The sequence below is a fragment of the Netta rufina genome (genome assembly GCF_964035555.1).
Source record: "Netta rufina genome assembly, chromosome: 1".
Lineage (NCBI taxonomy): Eukaryota > Metazoa > Chordata > Aves > Anseriformes > Anatidae > Netta > Netta rufina.
In genome coordinates this window covers 177,690,847-177,708,083 of record NC_140123.1, presented here as the reverse complement: position 1 = coordinate 177,708,083, position 17,237 = coordinate 177,690,847, and the positions used below count along the sequence as shown (strand labels likewise).

Genomic DNA, 17,237 nt, shown 5'->3' with positions numbered 1-17,237 from the left:
TTTTTAGGTCAAAAAGACATTTATGTAGCCAGTTGCTCTACAGAAGGCAAGACTGTAGCAAGTATACACAGGAATCTTTTGGAATTGTTCTCTGATTATTTCTAATGAACTTTTTCTATGTAAAAGCATGTACACTTGAAATATGAAAAAATACAACAGGATAAGCCAAGGACAATAGTAATAAAAGTCTTCTCTGGATTTCTGTCTTCATCCATCTAAGGAGCTTGGAATAGGGCCTGCATATGATTTCTTTTGTGGTTATGTTTCCATGTGCTTCAGTAGACACTGGATCATACCAATAGGGTTAAAACCAGTGTCCATTGAAACAAATGAAATTACATCCTTTAAATCTAATAAGCTTTGTGTCAGTCTTATTGTAAATTTTACAGTAGTCTGCACTTTATTCTAATAGCTGTCTGAGTCTAATGTCTGTGAGGCAATTGGCTGCTCACTACTCACATAAATGTACAGGAGTTTTATACATTTTGGAGGGAATGAGTGTTCCTCCTTGTTTGAGTACGGCTTTGTTCTGGTAGACAAACAAGTTCTCTAAACAAGTCCCTCAGGTCATCAACACTTTTTAATGCTGGAAAGAATCTTTAGTAGCATTCACATTTCTGCTGTGGAACTCAAAATATCTGAGCTGTATTTCTTTTTTCTTTTTTCTTTTTTTCTTTTTTTTTTTTTTGGTTTGGAAAACCTAGTATTCCACTGATATATATATATATACATATATTTATTTTTTTCCTGTGACTCAGAGTATGTTTCTTTAGCACTTCAGTAAGTGCCATAAAAAAACAGTGTCTGTATACTAGTGACATTAATAAATCTCATGAATTTGCTGCAAACTCTTGTGTTTCCCAGATAAGTTATGACAAGCTGTGGTATTGTTACATGTTATGCCTATTAGAAATAATAGTCCTCATCAAAAGGAAAATGCAGCACAATACTAGACTGACATCTACTTATGTCAGAGTAATAATACCATTAAGCTTTGCTGTTTGCACTGTTCTATACATTAACAGTTGAAACCAGTAAGATACAAGAGGTGAAGTTTAACAGGTGCATATTTTACAATCTTCCATATTTTATTTTATTTTATTTTATTTTATTTTATTTTATTTTATTTTATTTTATTTTATTTTATTTTATTTTATTTTATTTCATTTCATTTCATTTCATTTCATTTCATTTCATTTTGTGTGTGTGTGTTTTGTTTTGTTTGTCTTAATCTTCCATTTTACAAAGAAAAATAAATCTTAGGGTCAGATTCAGGTGTCCTTATACATGAGGAACAGCACTGGCTTACAGGAACAGTCCTCTCAGATTTACTGCAACTATCTTTCAAATAAGTTACTAATCAGTTTGAGGAAGAGTTCCAGACTCCAGCCAAAATTCAAATAACATCTGAAACTAAGACATTAAGAAATTCACAGCTCAGGATGGCTTTTTATATACGTCATGTATCATTATTTAGAAAGAACAGAACAATACATTATTGGTTCTGGATAGTTTTGTCTCCTCTAGGAAACACCAATGTCAGTAAATAGTCTCTTAAATACCCTTAAAATTATAATCACAACCAAAAAGTTATGAAAAAAATGACTATACAGGTTTTTATTTTTATTTTTATTTTTATTTTTATTTTATTTTTATTTTTATTTTTATTTTTATTTTTATTCTATCACTGTCATATCACTGGTGAAAAAGATACTCCGGTGTTCATTTTGCCATTCAATATCCATTTGTTTTATTGTCATCTAATTAACTTTCTGTGGATGAACAAATACATATTATTAACAAAAATAATTCTGGTACTTTTGTTAGCGACTATAATTTTAAACACTCCTCAGCTCAAGTAGATTATTTATGAAAAATAAAGGGCCCTTTTTATTTCTGAATATTTCTTTTATATGTTTTATACTTTTTTACTTTTAATGCAGGTTTTATACTATACTTTGAAGGCTGAGGAGTTTTCAGAACCTTTACAGCAATTCTTACAATATGCTTAAAACAGCAAAGTAAAACAAAAACTTGCACCCAATGCTTTCCCCATGGGCAAGATGTCATGAGAAACTTGTTGACTCCTGACTGATAAAATTTGACACACTCCAAATCCAAAAAGGATTTATCACAGAAATGCCATAACTCATCATGTTAGTGTCTCTGTCAAATTGAGAAAAATTAAGGCCTCATGAGCATCTTTGTTACCTTTTCTGTTCAATTTATGGCTCTCATATTGTAACAGTGGTGTTTGGTAACGTAGAAGTTATAATCACAACTTTTTGGTTGTGATTATAATTTTAAGGGTATTTAAGAGACTATTTACTGACATTGGTGTTTCCTAGAGGAGACAAAACTATCCAGAACACAAATTGAGTAATTCACAATTTTCTAGTTTCCAGTTGGATGGTGTTGATGTGCCATGATCTAGGAGGGAAAGGGAAGGAAAAAAATTTGCAAGGGGAGAAAATTTAATTTTATTTTTTCAAGATGACAATAAAAATGTCACTATTTAGTGATCAACTGGACCCATGTGTCAAGCACGAAATTATCTGACAGTCTGTCATCTGAACACTATTTCTGACACGGCTTTAGGATCCAATCACAACTTATTTATAACCTATCATTTTAAATTACTTACAAATAGTTCTAATGAACATGTTTCAAAATTTTGATATTTTAAACCCCTTTCAGAAAAACTCATTAAATAGAGATTAATTTTGGCATGGTTCTCAGTAATAAATCTCAAATGATAATCATCAAATAGGCTCAACCTTGTTATTGTAGCAGAGATAAATTTAGTAGAAGATGTGCTTTGCCATAATAGAGTTTTTGATATCTTCTAGTAGCTTCAATCTATGACAGTCAACTAAAGGAAAATTTTGTGTGTATTTTGTACCAAAGTTAATGAATATGTATATAATGTACTAAAGGACAGTAAATGGTAATTTAACTTTTTTTTTTATTTTTTGGTTGTCACAGCTTTGAGAAAATGTTGACTTTTAAGAGAGAGTCTCAATTTCTCTCTATATATTTTTCATATACCCTGCTAGCATTTTTATCAGGTTAACGGTTTTGTTTAGTGTTTTCAGAAATGAATATTAGTGACTAAGCAGTGTTCATGGTAATGCCATAGTACAGGCTAGTAGAATTATTATTATTATTATTTTTTGCAGTTGCATTTAAATTAATGCAAAGTCATAAGGGCTGGGCATGGCTAAGTTTTACTTCACAACAAAAAATTGATTGAATTGTAAACTCAGCAACTGAAACTAGAGAAGCATTTAAGCTTTTTTAAGCTTTTTTTTTTTTTTTTTTTTTTTTTTTTTAAATTAACTGAGGCCAGCCAAGAATACAAGAATAAATCACTTTTATTATTTTCTTATCTGGATAGTTGCTATAGTAGCATATACAGTATATATTCTACTGGTTTTATATTTGTTTCATCTCCTTTTTGAGGAGCTCTCCTTAGAAACTCATATTCTTTGAGATTCAAAAGATGACCATAACAATTTGCTTTCATTGCAATCAGACAGCTGAGATGGCTTTTTGTGAATCTAGAAACTCTGCAGAGTTGTAGCTAGATTTAACACATAGGAAAGCATCAGGATCCTGTCCAGATATGATCAGTGCTTCCCTGCACAAACATGTACTAGAGAGCCAGGCAGTGGTTCTAAATTATTTTCTGCAGAGATCTGGAAAAGAGTATGAAGAAAGGTGATGTAAAAGTATTCTGAGATTGCAGAAAGAGCTGCTTTGCTGTAGAACATAGAAGATGCTGTGTGAGACTGCCATTACAATGGAGGTTAAAGATTTTTCTTGCAGAGTTTGAAGCTCTCAACCTCTTAATGCAGTAGTACTAAATGGAAATGTCTTCCAGTTTTAGGTAATGTTCACTGAGTTTGTGTTGTTACTGAGGCCTGGAAAGGAAATCTAATTTGAGGGCATGAGTTGTTCAAACAACTCTTAACACCTATCCAAAGTTGTTTTTCTACCTACAACATCCTTTTTATTTTTTTTCTGAAATTTCTTGAGATTCTGGCCCTGCATTTGCTTGCTTTTCACAAGAACCTATCATTATCCCTATATCACTATTCCCTATCATTAGATACTAACTTCCATCTTCTTACTTTATGTGTTTAGAGTATCATGATATGTATATTATATTATATACAAATACATATATATATAATATGTATTTGACTCATGGTTAAAATCCCATCCTCATGGCAACAAACATACGGTGTGGCAGCTTCCAGTTTGAGATTGATTCACTCTTCAAATGGGTTAATGGTGCATACCACCAGATGGACAAGGCAGCTTCAGATTCTCCTCTGTCTGTGTATGACTCCAGACAGCATGGGGACTTGGATTACTGCAGGAAATTTACAATATAGCATGGAAGCATGTCTCTGCATGTTTTGGTGTGAGTTCTTTTTGTTTTGTTTTCTGTTCAATTAAAATAAGCATTGGACTCATTGAACAAGGAAATACACAAAATATTGTTTGGGAAACAAGAATGCATAGTCATCAAGTTCAGATTGGGTTGCTTAAGTTGTTCAGTAGTAAGGGAACAAAGACTCTTCAGACAGGTTGCCAGATCTCCCTTGCAAAGCAATGGCAACTGCCATCATTCCATAGCCTTTACCTGTAGCTGACAGTAATTCAGTACTGTAAAGCAAGCTAGAAGATGAACTATGCATAATGGCCTCAGAATCATATTTATTTTAAAATATGGATCACTTTTTTTTTTTTATTTAATCTACTTTGCATGTTAAGATCCTGAAGCAGAAAAAAACAACTCAGTAAACATACAGACTATATTTTTCCAGAGTAGACTGATGAAAATGTGTCAGATTGTGCTGTCTGCATGTCACTACTGCTGTCTCCTCAGCTAATGTCAGAGACAGTATTTGGATCTCCAGGCATTATAGCAATGGTGATGGATATGTGGTCTGCTGCTGACCTAAAATGTGATTTCTGTCCTCTAAAACATAAAGGTACAAAATAAATGTTGGATTTGCAGTATATCTTGAGTAAGATTGTGTAACAAAGGTAAGCACTTAAAAGGAATTTTAATTTGGTTGATTTTTATTCTGGAAGTGGAAGAGCTCCATATAATGGATTATTTTTATGGTGTTGTTTTAACATTTAGATCTTTCAGCTCCTAACTGTGTTAATCCTTTTCATTTACTGATGACCTGGCAGTCCTGTGTGGTTATATTTTGTTAAAGAAGCCTAATAGCTGCATATAGTCTGAAAAATGGAGTAATTTAAAGAGTTAATAAATCTGGATCATCAGCTCTCTGGAAATTATATTCATTTTATTTTATTTTACTTAATTTTAATAATGTGCTCAAGTGTTTTACTTGAATATTTAAAGTTCAGCACATGCTTTTCTGAACTATGGCTTGATTACGACTATGAGAGAATATTTTATTAAATATGCAGGAAACTGAATTCATTAGTCTTCCATTACTTTCTTGCTCATGCTGTATAGCTTAAGAACAAGTCTTAATGTCTTCTTGAGGTAAATATAGCTCTTGATGGCGAAGTAGTGGATTAAATCTGGTTACTGTGTTTGGCTAAAGAGGAAGGTAACTTTTCATTTTGAAAGAACGCAGTCTGTGCCTCGGTTATTTGGTTTATGGTATTCTGTCTTGTTACTTAATGATGTGTTAAAGAAAACTAGAGAGCAAGGGGAAAATAGAAGGGGAAAAAAATACATTCCATAGAAAAGTATTTTTCCTATGCCCTAGTGAATCTGAGACATTCATGTGCAGTAAGAAGCAGCAGCACGGGACTTGCAGGAATCCTGTATCCTCCTCAATGTGGAGACACCGTGGCCATTAGAAGTTTCCTGGGACATCTCAAATGGCAGAACGGACCTCATTGTTTAGGCCAGTGAACTGGACCTCTAATGTAATGGTCAGGAAGCCCAAACATGGTCTTCTTTGTTCTTCTGACATCTGCATAATGATAGGGAGCTGCATCACCCCAGCTGCTGGTCTCCTGCGTCTCCTTAGGATCAGTCAGCTCTACCTGCGTGCCCCAGTACATGGGCCAGGCCTGGTGGTTTGATCCAATACAGTCACTTCTCTATAAAATTTCCTTCTCCATAACCACACATGAAACCTGTTTCCTCACTGAGGGAATTTTCTGTGGAGAATTAAACAATCATCTGATGTGAAATCTAGCTTTGTAGACTCAAGCTTGCACAGAACTGCGACAGCATCTGAATAAGGATATGAATGTTAATATACTTCAGATTACTTTTTTAGTGTGAAGCTTTTTTCCTCAGCAGAACCTGTTATGCCATTATCTTAAGCTGATCAGGAATGAACTAAATAAAAAAAAAAAAAAAAAAGTGAATATGAAAAGGATTAGTTATGTAGAATGAGGAAATTATATTCGTAATTAATAGGGTTGATTATTTAATCACTTCTGTTACAAAGTGAAAGGATAGATATATGATCTGAATTATACCAAGAATTTGACAGATGTCACAGTATCATAAAAACACGGAATTCTAAGTAATATGAAGATTGATTACGGGAAAAATTAATGTTTTGGGGACAGCTTTTTCCAAGTAAAGTAAAAGTTGGTTTTAGTACATGTAATCTCTTCTATGTAGGTTCAAGGAAAATACAGAATAAATCAGATAAAGACAAGAGAGGAAGTATTTAAACATTCTTAAATTCATAGCTTTTATTATAGCTATAAGGGGGAGAAAAATCTTTGTGTATATATAAAGTATTTCTGTGTTATTTTTTTCTTCTAAATCAGCCCAGGGAGATTACGTATGCACAATTATCTTGATGAAATTTACCATTTTAGATGAGCTCTAGCCATCCTCACACAAAGACCTCTATTAAAAAGTATTTTATAATTTTAATAACATATCATGAAGCTATTTAATGACATTTTGATATCCTAGCTGCTCATTGAATATTTACTCCCCATTGCTTTTCATAGCTTATATTGCCAACAGCATGTTTTGTGTAAGTCAAACTGCTTCTCCATGCCATTTTAGAGGAAAATATAAGCAAGCCTCACAGTAGGATCTTTCTTGAAATATTTAATTAAGTGAAATACTCTATTGAACATTGGTCTTTTAAGGTAAGAGAAAGTCAAAATGATTTTATTAACAGTATTGCAACAACTTACTTGAGGATCTTGAGGTCTCTTCCAACCTAGAAATTCTGTGATTCTGTGATTCTGTAACTTCATTTGTATCAGATTAAAACTGTGGAAATGTGTGATAAAAATGGAGAAGCTTTGAGTATGTTGGCAGATCTATTTGCTGATCATACAAGCTATTACTGAAAACTTCTGAACATTTCTCCAATAACAGTTGTAATGTTGTAACATGCTGCACCATTATTTATTTATTTTTTAATTCATAGATATTTTCTTACCTACTTCCCTGAACTAGCTTTTCTTGCTACTGCTGACCTTCTTTACTTTTTTTTTTTTTTTTCCTTACCTCAGCATTTGATAATTATAGTAGCATGATCTTCCCTGTTTGCCAGGTATCTGCCAAGTAAAATTTAAGGTAATGACCATTTCCCAGACACCTGGGGTCTGGTGCTGCCAATGCCACCCTGTCTGGGTGCCAGGCTGGCACTACCCCTTACAGAGCTGGGGCAGCAGTGGGATGGGATGTTTTCCATAGCATCCCTTGGTGTTGACACTTCTCTGGGTTTATAAATAGCCCTGATTTCTGACCAGTGAGACAGGGTGCTTTCCTGAGCTTCTGAGAAGAGTATGTAGAATACAAATTAGTTAGCAAGAGCTAACTAATGTCCAGGATTTTTTTCTTCCATTCTTGAAGAAGAATGTCTTCCATGTCTTGAAGAAGAATTTGAGTGCATCTAGAAACTGAAGCCTATTATTGTGTTCTGACAGGAAAAAAAGAAAAAAAAAAAAAGATTAATTTTGTGTGGGCCACACTTTCAGAACTTTGGTGGAATTTGATCTTTCATCTTAGCTTGTTTGCTCAGCTTTGCAATGCTAGTCACTCATTACAAGGTCCTGCTTTCTAAGAGGCAGGTGTTGCGGGACACCTCCATGAGTGTGTGCTGAAAGCAGAGCATGAGTGAAATAATCTTGTAGCAGGACTTAAGAGCATCACAGTCCATCTTGTGGCCAGAGTGGTGACATGGAGAGCGCACACCACAGACAATGGAAGTGGAGAGCATGGTTTCACCTGCTCAAGAGCCAACCCATAGAGACGAATTGGGTCTGCAGTGAAGTGGCATAGTGAGATGCGAATGCAATCTCTGGGTAGTTTGTGAGCTCTGAGAGCTGATCTGTGACACCTGCCATTGTAATCCCATAGAGTTGTGTTTGCCAAAGCTTTAGAATGAAACTCTGAATTAATAACACACAACAGAACAAAAACGGAAATCAACTTAATTTGTAACATACAGCATTTCTGCATAGTGTCCTAAGTATTCAGTCAAGAAAGACAGTACACATAATCAATATCAGTGTACTAAGCTGAATAATGTCACTAAGCCTGACATTCTTCTAACTCTGCTGGCACTGACACAATGCCTTGCTGAATAGGAATTTACATTGAAGACTTTTATATATTCCTGAATAATTAATACAAACAGATTTGGGATATAGCTAATGTTTTCTATGTGAAGATGATAAATGTGTTGTGAAAATTGTTTCCTGCCACTTAATTTATCAATTCTTTAAAATATTGAATTGCAATTATATTACTGCTTTTTAATGTGGGGCTCTTTTATGAATGCTATTAGTACATGTTATTCTTCTGTTGAGTTACATGACTTCCTATTTAGTCTCTGAATTTTGTGCTTCACCCAGTGAAATGTTAAAAAGCTTTTAACTATTAAATTATATTTATGTATAAGCAGCATGCAAAGCACATCATAATGTGCGCTAAGCAAATTCTTTCACCACTTTCGTAACTAGAAATCTAAAATAAATAATAGATTGGTTTGTAAATCTTTTTGTGGACCTATTTAGCATAATGGTTCTGTTAATCATAAGCAAGAAAGAATAATTTCTAAGAATGCTATATTTACTGAAGATAAAAGACTAGTAGCACTCATATGTTAACCTCTTTTTAAAATACTTTAGAAAACACTGAAGAAAAAAATAGGAAAGAACAAAGAAATTAATTAGCTCTGGTGCCCTTTCAATCATATATCCTTGACTATTCCAAGATAATGCACTGAGACAGAACTTAGCTCACACAATATTTGTACCCAGCCCACTACTATATTTAATTTAGTAGTATTAGGTATTGACAGCTAATTCCTATACAAATTGATTAAAAATACACTACTTGATAATGAATTCCTTTAAACCTCCACTACTTTTATAAATGTTAATCCAAGTTCAAGGTAAACCAGTCTCTATCTGCATGAATAACTGCAGAAAGATCTAATATGTGAAAAATATTGTATTTTCAGTGATCATTTCCTTCCTTGATCTCTTTTGCAACTTAAGGCTTAAAGTAGATGTGCAGATATGATTGAACAAAAGAGAATATAACCCAGTTATTTTGATATTTAGTAATTTTTTTTTGATGAGTTTTTATTACAATGCACTTACTTCTTATGATATGAACAGCTTAAATTGCAAAATCATGTTGGATCAGAGCAGTCACAATTGGTAGATGAATTTCAGACAAATACTTTGTGCTAACAAGCAAATTTTATTAATTCTGGGAATCATCCATTGCATTTGAAACACATTACTCTCTTTCATATCTTATTTTGCAATTATGTCTGTGCTTGTATGCACATGTAGTGCATGTGCATTACTTCTGAGTGTTATATTTGTGTCACAATTTTCACTATTTAAAACTTTCTCAAAATGAAATTGTTGTCACAATGTGATTTATATATTTTCACGTACTTTTATAATATATTTGCTATCGGTATAAATACTTCTGAATTTGGTAACTTTGATAACGACCTTTACTGATTATACAGTAGCTCTGTGAAAAAAAAATGCATATGGAATGTTTTATCTATAGCTGGAGCTGCTGCTTCAGCTATCAAACTAATGGAACCGTAATGGAACACTTACTAGCAAAATTAATGGGCTGCATTCTTTTCTTTGTCACTAGATCTGTATGGCTCCATTAGGTCTGATTTGTTCAGGGACAAGAGGAAAGAATGATGAAGATGCTAGTATTTTGCTGAACGGAATCGATTACTGTATTTTTTTTTTAATATTCATGAGCTAGTTAGCATCTTGTTTTGCTAACCTTCAGGAAGCTGATGTAAATTAAAGAAAATCTGTTTTGGTATGGTTTTATTTACACATTAATTTATTGATTTTCATCTGTCTGTGATTCTTACATACATAAAAAGAAGGAGGTCAAGGATATTTGTTTCTTCTGCCATTGTTCATTATCCCAAGTACTTCTACTAGAGGAAGTGGTTTCTCTGGGATTTTACTGTAATCCACAAGATTTTATTTTTATTGAGCCTTTTTTTCCTGCTTCTGCACTCGATAGTAGCTGTTTCAAAGTTCAGCCATGTACAGAAAATGAAGTGTAATAGCAATCATGTTTACTTTCTATTAAAGTATGGATTTTCTGAAGAGCCTAATTTACTGGGAGAATTCTCTGTGAGACCATTTTACACCTACAATCTAATATCAAAGCCCAGTGTAACAACCTTTCTTAAAGACAAGCAATCTAATTTGACACAGATACCTATCCCATACTATATATTTTTGTTAGTATTTTAGCTGAAACACGGCATAGTTGCCTAGGTATTTCTATCCTGAGGTTTTCTTTGAGATTTGGGGGCTGAAGTAGTCCAGAACTTTTTTTTCTCTCCTTTCTCATTAACCTCATCCTTTTGGAGATGGTTTTCAACCTCCTTAAAAATTTGACATTTCCAGTCTTCCAGAATCCGTATGTTTGCTGGTCATCTCTAAATCTCCCTGGCTATCTCCACATTAGGGGATTTTTCACCTACTGTGCATGGGCACCTTTCAGAACCAGTATGGGGAGAAGCAAGTATCCAGTCATCAAAATGCAGTCTGCATAGAACAATACTGCTAAAGAATTTTCCCCATCCTAAATGATGTTGTGTTATGCAACAGAAAATCTGAGGAAATTGTTTTAAGTAAGCTGATGTTCCATAATGCTGAGCATGTGAAAGGCTGTATATAAAGATTCTTTATTAATGTACATATGAAGAACAATAACAACAACAACAACAAAACACAGTGAGAATATAGTACTTCAGGAAACAGAAAGCATAATCCGAAACACTAATTGTGATTGGTACTATTTTCTCTTTTGGGCTTGAGAGAACTTTAATTTTTGTGTTTGCATGTTTGTCATTGTCCTTGGGTTTTGGAAGGCCTGTGCAATACTGCTATACAACGTCTGAGACTAAAGCAAATGTGACTCCTCAAAACCAAAGGCTAATAACGTATGTGTTAAAAATTCTGATTTTCCAGTAGTTAAAGAAATTTCTCAAGTAGACAGGTTATAATATGTGGCACTTTTAATTTAGTTCTGTTTCTAGATAGGTAGCTATTATTGTTCTCTTCCAGTGAGATTTAAAGGATTTGCACCATTTAAACGTTTATTAATGGGACCAGGAGACAAAACACAAATTATTTTTTTTTTCTAGGCTTAAACATGATAAAACAAGATCATTTTAAGATAGTATTTTTAAGTAGTATTTCTTTCTTAAGAGGAAGTATATTCATATTTATTAGTACTTATTCAAGTGGACCTTAAGAAAAGATTTCTTAATGTTTTCTTAATGTTAATTTCTTAATGTAAGATTTCTTCTGTTGATCCAACGTTAAGGATTGCTACTGTGTTTTTTTTTTATTATCTTCCCATTCTCTTTGCTTATCTTCCTGTGTCACATCTAGATACTCCAAGATCTCTTCTGTTATTTTATATTTTTTGAAGCACTTGTCCTCCTCAAAAAGAGGGAAAAATTCTGGATATGTGGGCATCCTGAATTCTTCATCAGGAGGAATGTGATGTTGATGGTTGCTTCTTCCTCACTTTCTTGGTGCAAATTTAATACATTTCCTGACATGTATTTTGCCTTGTTTCTTCACTTCTTGGCAAATAATTTTTATCTGTATTTATTAGACGTTGTATGTTTATTACACTCCTTGTTCTTCTGAACTCCTTGATAGCCTTAAAACCTTTTTGTCCACCTCCTCAGGTGCTTTTCAAGTGATCATTACTGAGTTGTATTTAAGCTTGCAGTCTTCAGTGTCATCCTGTGCCCATTTCTTATTATCCTATGCCTACAGTCATGTAATCCACATTATTGCATGAAGATAATAAATATTTCTTTCTACATAGAAATATATTTCTTTCTACTTTTTGCTATATACAAACAAACAAGCAAAAAACTATTATACTGAAAGATCATGCAAATATAAGGAAATACAAGCAAATATAAGCAATATAAGCAAATATAAGCAAAACTATAACAAAATATAACAGCAGATCATTGGAAAAAAATGTTGCAGATAAGCAAACTAAATAAAACTCTAAGCAGGCAAGGATAGTTCTAACAAAGCCTGAGCAAGAAGTTCTTGCAGAGCTGGTACAAGATCTGCAGCTTGTTACTAGCAATGGCAATACTGGCTTACAGGGTTACAATAACAGCAGAACAAAATGTTCTTGTACTGCTTTTTGTCTTTTTGTCTTATTATTACTTCTAATTAGCAAAATGACTACTTAGGAGCCTAGATTTAGAAGAGGTTGTAGATACCAATTCTTTTGGTTCTGTATTTCTTTCTCAGATTATATTCAGTACTACTGTACTTTCCTGGTTTAGTGTTGTTAAAATCCTGCCTGTTTAATTTAGATCCAAGTCACCAAAGGTTCAAGGGGAAAAGAAGCAAACAGATAACAGTGCAGAATGCTCCTAACCTAAAGTGATTATCACAGCCTGAGTAGACTTTACATATCCTGAGAAAGCTGAAAATACCATTGTTAAGGTCACATTCTTATCCAGACTTTTCCCTTTCTTGAAATCTGGACTGAGGACCTGGATTTCACAGAAGGTTTGGTGAGCACCACTGTATGCTACTTCACAGGATTCTCAGTCTCAGTGCTGCTTGTCCCATTGTGATTGGAGATTAGAAAAGGCATCATGCTAAGGGACAGTGAAGATTTCAAATAGCAAACAGACGAGAAAAGGGGGAGAGTACAGTCTGTACAATCATTGAGAATTTTAAAATGATGTATTTTGGAATCAAGGCAAGTAATATATACTTGCCTGTATACCAACTACATACTGTATACCAACAGAGGTGCTCTTATCCTAACCTGTTATGACAGAATGAGAAAGAAAGATGTAAATATCACTGCTGGTAACACAACCAAGCTTAGGCTTATCTTCTCTAATGCAGTGCCAAAACTAATCAGTCTCCATGCAACTAACATAGTAACAACAAGCAGGCTTTGAGGAAATATGCTTTTGTCACAGTAACAGTGTCAAAACAGTATTATTCATTCAAAACTTGTTTTGTGATAAAATTTCTATCTTAATTTCTATCAAAAAAAAAAAAAAAAAGACTTCTCAGTCAATTATATATTCAAATATTAAATATATAAATATATATAAGTTAATGCCTTAACAGCTCAGGTTGGGAAGAATAATATTGATTAAGTTCAACATAACATCTGTTGTTGCTACAGCAAGAATAATTAATAGCTCATAATGTACAAATAAGGATCAACTATTTAGATTGAGGAATGTATTTCATTTACAAACATGACCAAGAGATATTAGCAAAGAGTTTTCATGTGGAAAGGGGGTAAACTTATTTTCTTAAGTAAAAAGAATAAGTAATGTCTGTAAGAGAACTGATCAATCTTTATTTTAATAGATTATTTCAGTATTTCACTGTTTCAACAGAAAGTGTGTCCTTTCTGTTCACCCTTTATCCACATCTAACCTTGATGAGGGTAAACCCATTAACAAGGACAGGTTATTCACTGCAAACAATTCTGTCCTTCCTCTGTGAAATTCATGGCTGCTGTGGTTACTACAGAATAATAATAGGCAATGGCAAAAGTTATTAAGGTTCTTTGCAGAAGTCAGACCGCAAGGTGCTTTTAAAGTGAGCCTTTAAGTTATTATAAAATAAGCCCTATAGCATCTGTGTCATTTGTTATTTAGTAAAGACTTCTATAACCCTACAATACCCATTTTTTACTTTTTAACACTTGTCATGTTGTCCTGTAAATCAGGTTTATGAGAAGGATATTTCTTTATTAGTTTCGAGTCAGATGATGGTCAGTAGAAGTAATCCTCTGGGCAAAATTATTCCCAGTCTGAGCTTCAAACAAGTTTTGATTCATTTATTATATTCTCAGTCTGTGTACAGACCTCCTACTGATATCAGTAACAAGCAATGCTCTGAGAAAAACACAGAGCTTTGAAAATTAGAGGGTATTTGTGTTTGAGAAGAGTATTTTAATATTTCTCTCAGTACAAATGCTGTCATATTTTATATGCAGTAGTGGGGTTTGCTGTAGTTTTTTATTTTGACACCAACCTGTAATGTGTGCCATCACGCTGTATACAGAGAACGAATCCACTAGGTGATACATTTGCAGAACACTTTATGGAATAATTAAGATAAAGGATATTGTGAATTCTATAAACATAAAAAATATAAATAAAATATAATATATATATATAATATAATATAATATAATATAATATAATATAATATAATATATATATGATAAAAACATAATAATAAATAAATAAAATATATAAATAAAATAAATTATATAAATAAGTGTAGCTAAATCCTATCAAAAAGGAGTTGTCACTTTGCAGTCTGGATATATATTGTCCTTTGCTTAAGTGTAGGATAAAGAAGCAATGGATCAGGGAAATAAGTGATCCTTGCAAGAGATCAAGCAAGTAAAATACGATGCTGGACTGTGATTTCAGTTTCTTCAGATTCTTTTAGATATTGTGGGTTATTAACTAACCAAATTATATTCAAGTAATTCAGCACCTGGTTCATCAAGCTACAGAATATGGAATTAGATATAGACCACTTCAGCTTCACTGATTTGATTATGTAGTAGAGAGAGACCGGTGAATATACATGTACATTAATCCTATGAAATTAAATCAAGAAAATTAGTTGAAGATATTCCTAGGGGCCTATTTGGTGTCCATTTGCATAAAATGCTGAATTACCTGCTTACTGATTTTTTTTTTTTTTTTTGGTGTGGTGAGTTTTAGCAAGATTGTACAGGTTCAAACCAGAAGTATTTTTAACTTCTGACTCCTATAACAGCTAATATCAGATCATTAGTATATAAGGACAAAGGAAGTACATATTTTTTCTCTCAGTGTTTCCTATTCTGGATCATAGAGACCACACTGTTCAGTTATCTGTGATGGAATCTGCCTCTACTATTATTTTCTGAACCAGTTTGTTATTCTGGTATGTTCTCTTCTGTATCCCGTATAATATAGTCAAACATGATGTAATTGTGCACACTGAAGAAGCATTTCCTTTTTCTTGGCTTTAAAATTTGTTTAAGAAACTGTTATCCAATGTTTCCTTATTCTTATGAGAAATGATAACAAAACAGGCAAATAGGCCTATACATTATTTCCAGATGCCACTTATAAAATTGTTGTTGTCTACTTTACAGTGGGAAGCTTATTACTCATTGTGGTTTTCAGAAGGAGTCTAAAGTTTAAGATGTTGAAATCTATCCTTCAGGTATTTCAAATTGAGTGAGATTAACTCCATATTAGTATGGACCAGCAAAGCCTGTAAAATCCCAATCTGAAAATGTGATGCTTCTATTCTCAAAATTTCTTAATCTAAGCATTTCTTCAAGAATCTTCAAAATGTTTTAGTCTAAGCATTTCATACTGTAATTGAAAAGAGCCGTGTTTATATTTTTCTTAAGGTCTTCTAAGCCATTCAGTTTTCTGAACCATGTCACTTATAAAGGATTTATTTGTAAGCATCTCCAATATAGACTTTTATTTCAGTTTACTGAATTAAAACTGAAGTAAAGGAAAATTATTGAAGTAACACGTTAATAAATAATATGATGTAAAACATTTGCAAAATATGTGAATAAAGTGTAAGTAGCCCTAGAACTTCAAAAATCTTTGATTTATAAATATATTTCAAATAATTCTGCCAGAAATACATTTTCATCCTAGGGAAATATTTACAATTCACAGTGATTTCTATTTTTGGTTGTAGACAAAACTGAATCTTGAAAGACAGAGACATGTGGAACGTACGACATGCTTGAGAAAAGCTAACATCCTGTTATGGTTAATGTATGTAGCTCAAAGCTGAAACACAGGTTTTGTTGAACTTATCCAGAACTGATAGTTGAACCTTTATCTGCCATACCCAAAATAATTAATCACCACAAGCTTTTGGTGGATTATAAAATACCTTAACTGTTTTGACTGGCTGCTGCTTCTTGAACCTGAAGAAACATTCCTAGTTCATTCTTGTTATAAACAATAAATTTCAGCAAGTTGTATTGGGTTCCACAAAATGTTTTATCAATAAAATAATAAATTGTCACTGAAGCAGTTTTTCTGTCCTTACGTGCATGGGACATTCTTTATGCATACAAAGTACTCTGCTTTGTATTCTCTCATTACTGTAACAAATCATCATATGCTTTATATCTCCCAGATTTCACTTAATTTGCAATAGTTAATATTCTCTCTGGTTTATATTTTGGGTACAGGTTTCTCTTGGACTTCTACATGCCCGTGCTACTCATATTCTCTGGCCTCCAAAGCGCTGGCAGAAGCTACAGCCAATGCTACCTCCAGAGCGCAAACCACTCCAGAAAGAGCAAGAGTGACCTAAATGTTCCGATGGAAGAACACTGAAGTCAAGTTCAGCCAGCGAGAGCTGCAGCTGTTATACGTTCACTTGTAAAAGCTTAGCCAAGGGTGCTTTAACATCAGTCACCATATCAGCAAATACATGCAATATTTTCATGTTAAAATGTCATCTTAAGAGTAAATTGGTTTTTTGGTTCTTTGTTATAATCTCAAACAGCAGTACATTGTGCAGTATTTAGTTTGGAAATAATTACACATTGGTTGTAGGTTTCAACGATCTGTTTTTCTGGGAGCAGTAAAATGACTGAGTTGTTATGTTTCTACCTGTGTTTCTCTGGATAAGAAATTGTTAAAAACTTCAATAAAATATTTTAATCTTTTATA

The 17,237-nt window shown here is 33.2% G+C and overlaps 1 protein-coding gene across 1 annotated transcript in view; it reads left to right on the top strand.

Moving 5' to 3' along the window:
• The window catches only part of IMMP2L (inner mitochondrial membrane peptidase subunit 2), a 465,163-nt gene extending 447,928 nt beyond the window's left edge, over positions 1-17,235 (top strand). The window contains exon 6 of the mRNA XM_084295020.1: positions 16,751-17,235. Within this exon, the coding sequence (XP_084151146.1) occupies positions 16,751-16,870 (120 nt within the window). The 3' untranslated portion in view covers positions 16,871-17,235. The remainder of the gene's footprint in view (positions 1-16,750) is intronic.
• The last annotated feature ends 2 nt before the right edge of the window (positions 17,236-17,237 follow it).